At 34.7% G+C, this 15,887-nt stretch overlaps 1 protein-coding gene across 1 annotated transcript; it reads left to right on the top strand.

Annotated features, from left to right (window-relative positions):
* On the top strand, positions 4,379–9,712 carry LOC18786306 (protein DA1). Its single transcript, XM_007220093.2, has 9 exons — positions 4,379–4,495; positions 4,578–4,673; positions 5,147–5,343; positions 6,061–6,106; positions 6,635–6,741; positions 7,001–7,059; positions 7,232–7,449; positions 9,438–9,569; positions 9,650–9,712. The coding sequence occupies exons 1-9, from the start codon at positions 4,379–4,381 to the stop codon at positions 9,710–9,712; spliced, it is 1,035 nt and encodes a 344-aa protein (XP_007220155.2).

Below are 15,887 nucleotides of genomic sequence, written 5' to 3' on the forward strand. Positions count from 1 at the left end.
TTGTGTGGCCCATAAATTGACCATTCCCCTGTTCCCGCTTGAGACGAAGGCTTCGCCCTAATAAGTGAAGCCAAATCAGGAAATTCCACAATACCCCCCTCGGCCCCCCACAAGTCCAAAAGGAATGTGGCCTGCAGGACGTTTGTACATGGAGAGCGACACCTGGATGGAATTTTATACGTACGCAGACCTCTTCAATGGTGTGTATGTGTAAGTCTTATACCCATCAACAAAATGGTCGTTAGAGTTGGTCTCCCTAGCATCACCCATTTAAGAATTACATTAATATGCTTGGAGTTTAGACCAGATCTGAACGAAACCGAGGTTCACCTAGCATAAGAAGTTTTGTGAATTTTGAGTAAGAGCTCTTGTACAGTTGAATATGGATATGGAGGGTTTGAGTTTTACTTTTAATGTTGAGGTGTGCTGTGTTTCTTCCAACATTATGCTGGTGGGTAAAAGAATTACTAAAACAAGTGTATGTTCCTACGGATTTCATCAACGTAATTGGTTAAATTAATAAACGAACAAATATTGGAGAACCATGACAACTGTGAGATTCATATAACCCCACATGCGGACTTATATATAAATTATTTTGATCCTAAATTCATGATTTTATAGAATTTTTGTCATAAATGGTCTTTGATTTAAAAAAAAACCCAAAACTGAAGTTTTTATCCTCTCAAGCTGTGTTTCAAGAATATTTTATTTTATTTTTTCTGTGGAACTTGTTTATTGAATATTTGGAATGAAAATTAGTTTGGTGGCTTAACTGTTCTGTTAATGGCAAATGGCAAATGGGGTTGTGTCTGGGCTTTTAGTTTTTGGATTAAATCAGCAAAGAAAGCCCCAAGTAATAAAGGACGGTAGTGCTTGTTAGACATGGGGCCCGCCCGTAAATCCCACATTAAAAAAACCCCTCTATGCATGAATGCTTTATATATGGTTTTTTTTTTTTTGGTCAATAGAAGCTTTCTTTGGGGACATGATAAAATTGGAACGATACAGAGAAGATTAGCATGACCCTCAGGGGTGGATAGAGTTCGGTTTAGTTTGGTTCTCACTTCAAATTGAAATTGAAATTGGTTTTATTTAATTGGTCCGGTTCTAGTAAATCTTTTTTGAAACCGACCGGTCCAGTTCTCACCAATTTCGATTTAGTTTTGAACTGGATTCTTAATATTATTATTTTTTCCAACAAAAAATTTATTTTTTGTGCTTAAAAATTAATAAATGATCCGATTTCATACAAAGGGAGATGTTTTAAAGTTGGACTTGGAAAAATATTAGTTATAAGATTAAAAATGTAGAATTAGATTTTAATAATTTTGTACACAAAAAAAAAAAAGGCTTATTATCACAAAACGTCCCTAAGGTTTACGAAACTATCAGATTGCATCCTTAATATATTTTTTTGTCATTCTTGGTCCTCAAGGTTAGTATGTGTGATCACAAATGATCTCTGCCGTTAGATTCTATCAAAAACTCTGTTAGTTTGCTGACGTGGCATATATGTGTATCACAAAACATCTCTGAGGTTCACCCACCTATCACAAATGGTCCCTGTGAAATTTTTTAAAATTTTTATTATTTAAAATTCATAAAATTTTGGTTTTCTTTTTAAAATTTTATGAATTTTAAATACATGTGACACTATATTATTGTAGATGTGGGCTCCATATATATGCAATATCAACAAACTAATGGAGTTTTTAAAAAATAATTTAAAATTCATAAAATTTAAAAATGAAAAAATTAAGGGTTTAGGGTTCATAAATGGTCCTCAAGATTAAAATCCTTCTATAAATGGTTTTTTCATTTATAAATAATTTTAAAAAGAAAACTAAAATTTTATGAATTTTAAATTTAAAAAATTAAAAAATTTCATAAGTATCATTTGTGATAGGTGGGTGAACCTCAGGGATGTTTTGTGATATATATATATATATATGTCATGTCAGCAAACTAACGGAGTTTTTGACGGAACCTAACAGCAGGGACCATTTGTGATCGCACATACTAACATTGAGGACCACAAGTGACACAAAAAAATATTAAGGATGCAATCTGATAGTTTTGTAAACCTTAGGGATGTTTTGTGATAATAAGCCAAAAAAAAATATACAAAACCAGTCAAGTTCGATTTGGTGCCATGTGAAACTATAATTGGAATTGGTTGGAACTAGTCTGGTTCAGTTCGGTCTGATCCGATTTGGTGTTGTGTGAAACTGGAATTGGAATTGGTTGCAATCGGTTTGGTCCAATTCGGTGCCGATTTGTTGACTTTTTTAATCAACCATTTTTTTCATCCAGTCTGATTCGGTGTTTTGATTTTCCTGTCTCGATGCCCACCCCTAATGGCCCTTGTGCAAAGATGACACACATAAATCAAAAAATGGTCTCTCTCTCTTTTTTTTTTTTTTTTTGCACTTTTGGCGTGATTTTCAAATTATTTTTTTTGGCCTTTTCTTGCCCTTTTTTTTTTTTTGGTTGGTTTTGTTTTTGTTTTTTGTGTTTTTTTTTTGCTGCTTGTTTTCAAGGTCTGAGTGAGTCTTTAATCTTCCAGGTGTGACTCCAAGTTTGAATTTAGTGTTTGATTGTTGGTTGTTCAGTGACTGGTCTTCCATTATTTGTTACAAGTGCTGGATTGAATGCATATAGAAAGTTCGTCTACCAGGTGTTCGATAAAATGTCTCTGTTACTATTTGGCCCAAACATTTTTTTTTTTTTTTTCTCTTACTTGTTGCTCAACTAGTCTTGCAAACTTTTTGAAATCTGGGTGAAATGGACAAGCTGTTGTGAAGACTTTGGCTGGTATAAATTTTTCCTTACCAATTTCCAAATTTCCTGCTATGTGAAATTACATATGAAAATGATGCACTTGCTATCTTGCGCTGTTTTTTGTTATTTGGTTTTATGATAAAGTTGGATCTTGTCCTGTTACTGGAACAACTTTGTGTGGCCTGCCGCTAGGATTGGTAAACTGAAGGGTGCTGCATTTTCACAAGTAGAATTGGCAGGAACAGAATTTGTAATAACGCATCTCCATATGTTTCTTTGTGCATCTTTTGCACTTCCTAGGAAACTTGAGGAATCCTAGAGACTCGAACGCAGATCTACCGTTGGATCATCTGACTCAGTTGTTAGTGGTACGATGATGATAACGATGATGAAGTTTTAGTACCTAAAGACGAATTTAGGCGATTAGGAGGGGTGGTACGTGGTGGGATATTGAGCCATGCATTTGAACTTGTTTCCGGAGGGGGGTGTATATAGATGTACTAGGATTAAATATTACGTTGGTTGATTTTTTTAATCTTTTTACACAATAATAAAACTTAATATCTTAATGATTTAAGTATTAGGGTGAATAAAGAGAAGTGTGGGGTTTAAATAAAAAAAACTCTTTAGTTATTTAGTTAGTTAGACTTAATAATAGGGTAAAGAAGCATTTAGTTAAGCTGCAATATTATTTGTCATTTTTTTAATAGGACCTTATTTTCTATGTATCCTATTGTTATTAATTTAGGGGCCCAAAAGTTTGACGTTTTCCAATGCTTAATAGGGTCAGCATCCCTTTTGTATTTCCATTAAAAAGCTTTTTTTTTGCAGTTGTTTTGTCCGCAAAAATGAAATCAGAGCAGAAATATCTTGGTCATATTATGACATTTTCTTGGGTCCCACGTGGATCATGGAGACTCTCTCTCTCTCTCTCTCTCTGTGTGGCGTGAACGAAAGGATGCAAACTCATGTGTGCTGAAACAGATTCTAATTAGTTAAAGCATGTGTATACCATTGCAAATGAAAAGAAGCATGTGGATTATGAATGAGGGGAAAATATGAAATCACGTGATAAAAACAATTAACTAAATTTAATTTGTCTTCAATTAGGAGATGGCCAGGCCGTATTATAAGTTTGGTTTTATTATAAGCGTGCGTATATCTCCAAAAAAGTTAACTACATATAAGGTGCAAACTCTAGTACAATAAATATAATAAGTTAACTATAATAAAACGGGTACCTACGGATATTTGATCTTTATGTCCAATTATTGAATACAATTATCGTTAATTTTTTTTTAAAAAAAAAAGGTAACTACGGGTATTTGATCTTTATGCCCAATTATTGAATACAATTATGGTTAATTTTTTATAAAAAAGGGGTAACTAGAGGAATCCTTCTAGGAGTAAGGAATCAATCATTTTAAACATATCGCAACAATATAAATTGTGTCTATATAAGCAAATAAAATCCCAGGAGAGACTGCTAAAACATATTGAGTGTGATAAAAAAACTTGTAAGCCCTATACTTTTCTTGTGTGCTTATTATTTGTAGCTTAGCTTCGGTGCTACATATATTAGTTTTTGAGGTTGATGGGAAATACTTGCTCTCCTCGCGTTCCCAACAAGCCCCCGCCAAGGTTTTTGGGTTATAACAGTGGACCAAATTTCGAAATATGCCATGTTTGCAATCGAAATATTGAAAGATGGGTATGCAACCCAAATTTTAACTCCATTCTACCTAAATATATTTCTTCAATTCTGATTTTTTTTCTTTTTCTTTTTCCCATAGGATAATTTGAGGCAATTGACATTCTGGGGTTTTAAATTCTGCAAGATGCATGAAGTTGATGGGACTCCGAGGTGCAGTGGTTGTTACAGATTCCAGGTTGGTATTCGGAATGGCAATGGAGAGGAGCTGGGTTCACCATCTCCATGTTGCCTCTAGCTAGGCAGAGTCATAATATATTGTTCGGTTAGCCTTTTGCTTTCTAAGAAGGGTGTCTAATTTCCAAATAATTTTCTTTTTAAATTTTATGATTTTATATTATATTGTGATGACGTGTGTTTACCTATTTTGTGTGTGCTGTGCCTGTGATAGTATTTTTGTGTATATAGGGTCCACTTTTATTAAAGAGGTGGATAACAACGTATTTAATAAACGATGCTCTTTTAGGATACGTGTGTATATATATCTTATCCAATATACTAGTTTTCATTTAACAAATTTGTAGAGAGAATAATTTAACATGTTTACTTTTGGTTTTGTGTTTTTTTAATGTACCTATTCATGTTTTAGGTATTAATTTTTTTTAATTTTTTTTTTAATGAAGCTAATGATTAAAATTTTCGTTTGGACAGACAGAAGGACAAATGGAATATGTGAACCTTGGAGATGGCCGTAAACTTTGCTTGGATTGCTATTCTATTGCTATTTTGGATCCAAGTAAATGCAACCGTCTTATTGAAAAGATGCGTGAATTTTATAAAGAGTTAAATCTCGAAGTGGATAAGGACATTCCTATTCTATTGGTCGACAAAGACTACATGGACAAAAGGCAAGTAATTAACATTACTAGTAAAATCATATTTGTTTTGAATAGTGTTGTAAGTAGATTCTTCCTAATATTAATGGCATGTTTACTAATCCTTAATTGACTTAGAAGGAATTGAATTGAGGAGGAATTGAATTAATGAGGAGTTGGATTGAGGAGAATTAGATTCCGGATTCCTAATGAAGTTGTTTACTAAATCATATGAATTGAGGGGAGTTAGATTCCGAATTCCTATTGAAGTTGTTTACTAAACCATATGGTATTGGGTATGAGTGGTATTAATTACTAAAATGTCCTCATTTTTGGGTTAAAGTAGATGACATATTTGGAATTTTGAAATTTGTGTGAGGATATAATGGGTAAAAAAGATGAATTCCTAATGGGTGAATTCTCCAGAAATTAAAATACCACCTTCTATTCCGGAATTGAATTCCTCCAAAATCAGGAATTCAATTCCTAATTTTGTGTGGGCCCCGCTTACTTTTCAATTCTTTGATGTGAAGTAAACGAAGGAATTCTCCATAGGCTGAATTCAATTCCTGATGAGAATTCCAATTTCTAATTAGTAAACACACCATAAAAGACATCTCATGTTTGATGACTCTCACTCTCGTTTATAAAAATAAAATGCAGTACATGATGCTAATACACCGAAGGATTTATTTCGTTTTTATTTTTTATTGATCATTTCTTAATGGTATTTCTTTTGAATATATGCAGGGGTGCGATTGGATTGACCACATTCGATCACAGAAAAGTCTGGACGGTAAGAGACATATTAAGGCCTAAAATAGTCTATGTTGTTTTGAAAAATCTTATTTTTTTAAAAAAATACTATAGGATTCTTTACAATTTAATTATTAACGCCCTAAATAAAAGATTAGCTACCATGTTGCGCTCCTTGTAAATGCCATTGATTGAGAAGTGTTAGAGCTTTTCCAAAAGTTGCCAGTTTTAGATTGTAATTTGGATTGTAAATGTGCCTTTTTTGTGATAATTTGGATTAGTGTCTTTGAATCCCCTTCCATTTATATGTTAGACAGTTTTAGCTGATTAATTAGCCCATATTAAAGAGTGTTTAAATGCAAATGCTTTAGGCAATGATTGGTTTAGCTTCATTATTTCTAGTAATAAAACCTGCAGATCGCAATTTTTTTTTTTCTACCATATCAATTAAAATGTGGGATCTTTTTTGTCATAAGGTAATTATTTTGTTTGGTGTTGGTTGTTAAACAAACAAAATAAAAAAGATTTGTTTGGGGTTTGATGATTTTATCCTTTTGATTTGTAATAGATTACAAATTGGTCAAGAAATGGGAATAATATTCAAGTGCAGAAAGCTAAAAAGGCGTTGACCAAGGCCAAAGTCTCATCAATCTTACTTTTGTTCGGAATGCCAGAGTACTTTTTCTCAAATACCTTTCATTATAAATTTTTGTTTAGAAACTTTTATTTTAAATTCATTTTTGCACTTCCTCATTCCCAAATTCTAACTGCATTCTTTATAATTTATTTTCATAGCTCATAGGCCATCTTCCTTTATTATTTTTAATTTTAGGAAATTCTGCATCCAACTCCTATATAGATGACTTTGGCACTTGGAATGCAGGATAATTACTCTTAACTCATATTTATACAATAAATGTTTATTTGCATGCAGTGTTATAATGGGCGCGATCTTGGCACATGAGATGATGCATGCATGGTTAATTCTTAAAGGTTCGAATAAAAGATATTTTTTTCTTCATCTATTTCTCTCGTAATGAAATATCATTTTTTTTCTTTGAATGATAAATTTTTTGTTAAGCTATTTTTCCCTCGTAATTAGTGAAATATATAGCCTATATTTTATTCTGTAAATGATGGTTTATGTACTTGTAAATTGTAATAGGTTGTAAGAAGTTGGATAGAAAAGTGTGTGAAGGTATTTGTGAAGTGATGGCACACCTGTGGTTGGAATGGTTTTGTGATGAGGGGAAGAATAATTTGGACTCTTACACAACCGAGCAGGCTGAGTTTACGAAGATTTTGAAAATAATTCATGCATACAAGATGACAACGAGAGTTGACAAAATATATGGAGATGGGTTTAGAGAAGCTCAGCGGGCAGTTAGTACATCTAACCTCCACAAAACCCTGCAACATATCGTTCGACACAAGACTCTCCCTCCTCAGATCCATAGCAACTCAACTTGTTAATATAGAGGAAATTAATAGAGATGTATTTTTCCAAATGTGACAGGTAAGAGAAAAGTTGTGTGAGAGAACTTTAGTGTTAATTAGTTTTGAATGTTTTTACCACTCATTCCTAGACAGATTCAGGATTTTAAAATAGAGTGGGCTAAATTTACCTTGCATACAAACCTATTAAGTCCATATCTAATGCTATTTTAGACTAGAAAAAATAAAAAAATAAAAAAATTTGCCTGGGCTATAGCCCAGGTTAATCATAACCTCTAAAATGGATTTTTAAGACTGCATGTGTTTGGACTATGAGGAAATGCGCGTAATTGAATTGCTCATGAGTGGGAGTTAAAGACAACCAAACTGTTAATCGCACAAAGTTTCAAACATGCTTCAATGCCACCCAACTAAGAATACCCCCATTATTCCACATTTAACTAGAAAACTAATGTGGTCTTGGCTTGGCCCCACATTTCAAGCATGGGAACCTATCACCACCAAACTAAATTCCTATCTCTCTCTCTCTCTCTCTCTCTCTCTCTCTCTCTCTCTCTGAATTAAAAACATGCTTGCTTTCTTCTTATTTTATTCAATAAACAAAATACATAAATAAATTTTATACGGTCACATACATATAATATTCAATAATGGTCCCACACACACCTTATCGATCAAACACTAGTTCAACTTCAAGAATTGTCAAAGTAAATATATTTATATATAGATAGGGCCCTCTCTGTACACAAAGAATATGTGGAACTTGTAAATACATTATTCTCAATTAATTAATTAATTTGTGCCCTACGCTTTTTTCTTTTTTTCTTTTTTCAAATGTGCAGCTTATATGTGTCCAACATATTTAATCCTCTTGATGCCTAGAAAAGATCTCTGCCTAGCTACTAAATCATCACCTATTAAATAAAAAAGATACAAGCATATGCCAAAATTGTCAAGTAAGTAGGTCATTTCGCAAGTTGGTGAATTCATGACGTGTTGACTCAAATTTGACCTTCAATGTTAGTTATGTAGGTTGACCCACCTAATTTTCTATACAAATTTTGAGTAATTATTCAGATCATGTCGGAAATTATCACCCCTCACAAGCATACATCAAAATTATTTGAAGACAGTTTTGATCAAGACCTAACAAAAGCAAATTTTTAAAGAAAAATTTATGAAATTCTCAAATATATCTTCATAATCTTCATTTTTTCAATAATAAAAAATGACATACATATATAGAATAATAATAATAATAAATGGTAAATATTAGTAAAAGCTGCTCAATTAATGAAAATAGACTGGCAAATTTATTTATGTGAAAATTTTATTTATTTTATACAAATTGAATACTAACATTTTTGGGCACTACTAAATTTTTTTTGAATAAAAAATTTAAAAAAATTTTCTATTTAATTTATCAAACACTACAATATACTTTATTTATAGAATAAATTAATCTCCCTTCCAACCATTAATGAGTTATCAATTTCAAAACTTGAAATACACAGACAGACTAGCAATGAGAAGAAAGAGAAAATAAAATAAAAAACGAAATTAAAAGATAAGGAGCCGAGGCCAACCCCAAACAAAAAAATGTTCATAATTCCTCTCTCTCTCTCTCTCTGACATTTACCAATAATGGTAGCTTCTTCTTCTTCCCTCCACACACGCAGTGGCCAGCGTATCCTATCTTTTCTTCTTCCTCCTCTCCTCTCCTTTCTCTCTCCGAATCCTTTCTTCTCCCTCTCTTTGTTGGCTTCAAGATTGACCAAAAACCTATCCAAAATGTCTGTAGGCAAAAGAAGAAATAGACAGAAACGGTAATTCATTAATTTCCAACTTATTTTGGAATGTTTAGTTGAGATCTCAATGAACATGTTGGTATAAATTGTATTTGTTTCAATGAACAGCTGTTTCAAGGAATAACAAAGGAAATGGCTGCTTCCAAATCCTTTATTTTGCTGCTGGCTAGTCTTCTCATAGTGGACACAGTATCTGCATTTGCACCTGCACCTCCACCCAATGCCGCCGTCGCCACTGATGTATGTTTTTCGTTTTTGCCTTTTGTTTTTCGAGTTTGAGGTAAATCTGTGGTAAATCTTCATATTTTTTGTTTTTCAAGTTTGTGGAGATAATAGCTGCATCTGCATCTGCTGCACCTCCACCAGACGAGTGGTTGAGATAGGGAGGGAACAGGTGGGCTGTCGAAGTTGGGTGGGGTGGTTCTCTGTCTAGGTTGGCTGGTGATAAGCTCGAGAAGGGTGGAGTTGGGCTCGGTGGGATGATGGGAGGTTAACTTAATAGAGTTAACGGTGTTAAAAGTGTTGTTAAGTGGTTTCCCACATGTCAAAAACTTTGGAGAGAAACCAGGTTTAGGGTTTAGGGTTTAGGTTGGCTGGTGATAAGCTAGAGAAAGGTGGAGTTGGGCTAGATGGGATGATGGGAGGTTAACTTAATAGAGTTAACAGTGTTAAAAGTGTTGTTAAGTGGTTTCCCACATGTCAAAAACTTAGGAGAGAAACAGGGTGAAACATGGCATTTAGTAACAGGCAAATTGGTTCAGGACCTGGTGCTAGTTATGGTGGACCTCGAGGCTTGTACGGTAGTAGGGCAGGTTCCGGCGCCAGTAGTCGTTACCACCCTTATGGAAGGTAGACATATACTTAAGCTTCCCAATGGAAGTTGCACGCAGGTTCCAATGTCACTCTTCGCGTCCTATGGTTCCATTGTCACTAGGCACTACTGCAAGAGGCACTAAGCTAGAAGATGAGATGAACCATTAGTTTGTCCCTGGGTCTACTCTGTGGCATGGACATCCAAAGTTAGATTATCACTAATTTAGAGACTTTGTCAATTATTGGCTTGTGATTCTAGTTAGGCATGTATTGTGTGCTATGTATGAATGAATGTCATCATATTTTGAGACTTCGACACTTACTGACAGTTACTGTTATGTGATCAGCCTAGAGTATGAGATATATTTTGCCAATTATTGGCTTGTGATTCTAGTTAGGCATCTATTATGTGCTCTGTATGAATGAATGTCATCAAAATACACTTACTGTTATGTGATCAGCCTAGAGTATGACATATATTTTCTCAATTATTGGCTTGTGATTCTAGTTAGGCATCTATTGTGTGCTATGTATGAATGAATGTCATCAAAATACACTTACTGTTATGTGATCAGCCTAGAGTATGAGATATATTTAGTCAATTATTATTGGCTTGTGATTCTAGTTAGGCATCTATTGTGTGCTCTGTAAGAATGAATGTCATCAAAATACACTTACTGTTATATGATCAGCCTAGAGTATGACATAGATTTTCTCAATTATTGGCTTGTGATTCTAGTTAGGCATCTATTATGTGCTATGTATGAATGAATGTCATCAAAATACACTTACTGTTATGTGATCAGCCTAGAGTATGACATATATTTTCTCAATTATTGGCTTGTGATTCTAGTTAGGCATCTATTGTGTGCTATGTATGAATGAATGTCATCAAAATACACTTACTGTTACGTGATCAGCCTAGAGTATGAGATATATTTTGTCAATTATTGGCCTGTGATTCTAGTTAGGCATCTATTGTGTGCTCGGTGTGAATGAATGTCATCATATTTTAAGACTTCGACACTTACTGACAGTTACTGTTATGTGATCAGCCTAGAGTATGAGATATATTTTGTCAATTATTGGCTTGTGATTCTAGTTAGGCATCTATTGTGTGCTCTGTATGAATGAATGTCAGCATATTTTGAGACTTCAACACTTACTGTTATGTGATCAGTCTAGAGTATGAGATATATTCAAACATAGTTTTATTCTTTTGTTAACATTTCTACTTCTCAGTTGGCAAGACTGTCAATCAGCACTGCACATCTTGTTTAGATAATAGTTCAATGTTTATATTTATGTGCTTCTATTGCTAGCAGATATCACAAGAATTAGAAGAAGACTCTTAGAGTCATCTGCTTGGTTAGTAGCAGTCAGATCTTGTAACTGAAATGTATGTTGTCTTTCTTGCTTTATACTATGTGGTGCAGGGGAATGTGATTTTTGAAGGGGCAGCACCACCTAGCTTACCACCAAGAAGCAAGATCGAGTTTAGGATCCAACTTGTTCTCTTTTGCCTGGTCATGGTAGCAATCGTGTCATTTCTTCTTTGGTTGTTCTCACCTAGATTGCACTCACTCTACTATGAATGGGGAATGAGAAGGAATTGGGGGATTTCAATGACGCCGTTTCCTGTGAATTCTGGCCCACCAACAGCACCCTCACCATCTGCTACTGATCGGCCCAGACCAACACCAACAGCACCTCCAATCCCAAGTCCTCCACGCGTCCTCAGCTGCCATGTATGTGGATATCCAGTTGTCATTTATATGTGGCTTGTCCATATTGTGGCCAGATTTCCACATTATCTGTAATTTAATTAGTTTCTATTTTACTATTAGATTAAATAGTAAGACTTATTGGTACTCTGTTCTAGTTCAATTATATGGATTGGTAAATATTAGTAAAAGCTCCTCAATTAATGAAAATAGACTGGCAAATTTATTTATGTGAAAATTTTATTTATTTTATACAAATTGAATAATAACATTTTTGGGCACTACTAAATTTTTTTTGAATAAAATTTTCTATTTAATTTATCAAACACTACAATATACTTTTGTTATAGAATAAATTAATCTCCCTTCCAACCATTAATGAGTTATCAATTTCAAAACTTGAAATACACAGACAGACTGGCAATGAGAAGAAAGAGAAAATAAAATAAAAAGCGAAATTAAAACATATGGAGCCGAGGCCAGCCCCAAACAAAAAAACGTTCATAATTCCTCTCTCTCTCTCTCTCTCTCTCTAACATTTACCAATAATGGTAGCTTCTTCTTCTTCCCTCCACAAACGCAGTGGCCAGCGTATCCTATCTTTTCTTCTTCCTCCTCTCCTCTCCTTTCTCTCTCCGAATCCTTCCTTCTCCCTCTCTTTGTTGGCTTCAAGATTGACCAAAAACCTATCCAAAATGTCTGTAGGCAAAAGAAGAAACAGACAGAAACGGTAATTCATTAATTTCCAACTTATTTTGGAATGTTTAGTTGAGATCTCAATGAACATGTTGGTATAAATTGTATTTGTTTCAATGAACAGCTGTTTCAAGGAAGAACAAAGGAAATGGCTGCTTCCAAATCCTTTATTTTGCTGCTGGCTAGTCTTCTCATAGTGGACACAGTATCTGCATCTGTACCTGCACCTCCACCCAACGCCGCCGCAGCCGCTGATGTATGTTTTACGTTTTTGCCTTTTGTTTTTCGAGTTTTTGGTAAATCTGTGGTAAATCTTCATATTTTTTGTTTTTCAAGTTTGTGGAGATAAAAGCTGCATCTGCATCTGTTGCACCTCCACCAGACGAGTGGTTGAGATAGGGAGGGAACAGGTGGGCTGTTGTAGTTGGGTGGGGTGGTTCTCTATCTAGATTGGCTGGTGATAAGCTCGAGAAGGGTGGAGTTGGGCTCGGTGGGATGATGAGAGGTTAACTTAATAGAGTTAGCAGTGTTAAAAGTGCTGTTAAGTGGTTTCCCACATGTGAAAAACTTAGGAGAAAAACCGGGTTTAGGGTTTAGGGTTTAGGTTGGCTGGTGACAAGCTAGAGAAGGGTGGAGTTGGGCTCGGTGGGATGATGGGAGGTTAACTTAATAGAGTTAACAGTGTTAAAAGTGTTGTTAAGTGGTTTCCCACATGTCAAAAACTTAGGAGAGAAACAGGGTGAAACATGACATTTAGTAAAAGGCAAATTGGTTCAGGACCTGGTGTTAGTTATGGTGGACCTCGAGGCTAGTACGGTAGTAGGGCAGGTTCCGGCGGCAGTAGTCGTTACCACCCTTATGGAAGGTAGACATATACTTAAGCTTCCCAATAGAAGTTGCACGCAGGTTCCAATGTCACTCTTCGCGTCCTATGGTTCCATTGTCACTAGGCACTACTGCAAGAGGCACTAAGCTAGAAGATGAGATGAACCATTAGTTTGTCCCTGGGTCTACTCTGTGGCATGGACATCCAAAGTTAGATTATCACTAATTTGGAGACTTTGTCAATTATTGGCTTGTGATTCTAGTTAGGCATGTATTGTGTGCTATGTATGAATGAATGTCATCATATTTTGAGACTTCGACACTTACTGACAGTTACTGTTATGTGATCAGCCTAGAGTACGAGATATATTTTGTCAATTATTGGTTTGTGATTCTAGTTAGGCATCTATTGTGTGCTCTGTATGAATGAATGTCATCAAAATACACTTACTGTTATGTGATCAGCCTAGAGTATGACATATATTTTCTCAATTATTGACTTGTGATTCTAGTTAGGCATCTATTGTGTGCTATGTATGAATGAATGTCATCAAAATACACTTACTATTATGTGATCAGCCTAGAGTATGACATATATTTTCTCAATTATTGGCTTGTGATTCTAGTTAGGCATCTATTGTGTGCTATGTATGAATGAATGTCATCAAAATACACTTACTGTTATGTGATCAGCCTAGAGTATGATATATATTTAGTCAATTATTATTGGCTTGTGATTCTAGTTAGGCATCTATTGTGTGCTCTGTAAGAATGAATGCCATCAAAATACACTTACTGTTATGTGATCAGCCTAGAGTATGACATATATTTTCTCAATTATTGGCTTGTGATTCTGGTTAGGCATCTATTGTGTGCTATGTATGAATGAATGTCATCAAAATATACTTACTGTTATGTGATCAGCTTAGAGTATGACATATATTTTCTCAATTATTGGCTTGTGATTCTAGTTAGGCATCTATTATGTGCTATGTATGAATGAATGTCATCAAAATACACTTACTGTTATGTGATCAGCCTAGAGTATGAGATATATTTAGTCAATTATTGGCCTGTGATTCTAGTTAGGCATCTATTGTGTGCTCGGTGTGAATGAATGTCATCATATTTTGAGACTTCGACACTTACTAACAGTTACTGTTATGTGATCAGCCTAGAGTATGAGATATATTTTGTCAATTATTGGCTTGTGATTCTAGTTAGGCATCTATTGTGTGCTCTGTATGAATGAATGTCAGCATATTTTGAGACTTCAACACTTACTGTTATGTGATCAGTCTAGAGTATGAGATATATTCAAACATAGTTCTATTCTTTTGTTAACATTTCTACTTCTCAGTTGGCAAGACTGTCAATCAGGACTGCACATCTTGTTTAGATAATAGTTCAATGTTTATATTTGTGTGCTTCTATTGCTATCAGATATCACAAGAATTAGAAGAAGACTCTTAGAGTCATCTGCTTGGTTAGTAGCAGTCAGATCCTGTAACTGAAATGTATGTTGTCTTTCTTGCTTTATACTATGTGGTGCAGGGGAATGTGATTTTTGAAGGGGCACCACCACCTAGCTTACCACCACCTGGCTTACCACCAAGAAGCAAGATCGAGTTTAGGATCCAACTTGTTCTCTTTTGCCTGGTCATGGTAGCAATCGTGTCATTTCTTCTTTGGTTGTTCTCACCTAGATTGCACTCACTCTACTATGAATGGGGAATGAGAAGGAATTGGGGGATTTCAATGACGCTGTTTCCTGTGAATTCTGGCCCACCAACAGCACCCTCACCATCTGCTACTGATCGGCCCAGACCAACACCAACAGCACCTCCAATCCCAAGTCCTCCACGCGTCCTCAGCTGCCATGTATGTGGATATCCCAGTTGTCATTTATATGTGGCTTGTCCATATTGTGGCCAGATTTTCACATTATCTGTAATTTAATTAGTTTCTATTTCACTATTAGATTAAATAGTAAGACTTATTGGTACTCTATTCTAGTTTAATTATATGGATTGGCAAATATTAGTAAAAGCTCCTCAATTAATGAAAATAGACTCGCAAATTTATTTATGTGAAAATTTTATTTATTTTATACAAATTGAATAATAACATTTTTGGGCACTACTAAATTTTTTTTGAATAAAATTTTCTATTTAATTTATCAAACACTACAATATACTTTAGTCATAAAATAAATTAATCTCCCTTTCAACCATTAATGAGTTATCAATTTCAAAACTTGAAATACACAGGCAGACTGGCAATGAGAAGAAAGAGAAAATAAAATAAAAAATGAAATTAAAAGATAAGGAGCCGGGGCCAGCCCCAAACAAAAAAACGTTCATAATTCCTCTCTCTCTCTCTCTCTCTCTGACATTTACCAATAATGGTAGCTTCTTCTTCTTCCCTCCACACACGCAGTGGCCATCGTATCCTATCTTTTCTTTTTCCTCCTCTCCTTTCCTTTCTCTCTCCGAATCCT

Source organism: Prunus persica, chromosome G2, assembly GCF_000346465.2.
Source record: "Prunus persica cultivar Lovell chromosome G2, Prunus_persica_NCBIv2, whole genome shotgun sequence".
In the NCBI taxonomy this organism is placed as follows: domain Eukaryota; kingdom Viridiplantae; phylum Streptophyta; class Magnoliopsida; order Rosales; family Rosaceae; genus Prunus; species Prunus persica.

Bases quoted from the DNA above. Each gene is read 5' to 3' on its own strand.
- LOC18786306 (XM_007220093.2), top strand. From the start codon at position 4,379: ATGGGAAATACTTGCTCTCCTCGCGTTCCCAACAAGCCCCCGCCAAGG. The intron at 5,344-6,060 runs GCAAGTAATTAA...GAATATATGCAG, and splicing joins AAAGACTACATGGACAAAAG to GGGTGCGATTGGATTGACCA. The intron at 9,570-9,649 runs GTATGTTTTTCG...TTGTTTTTCAAG, and splicing joins ATGCCGCCGTCGCCACTGAT to TTTGTGGAGATAATAGCTGC.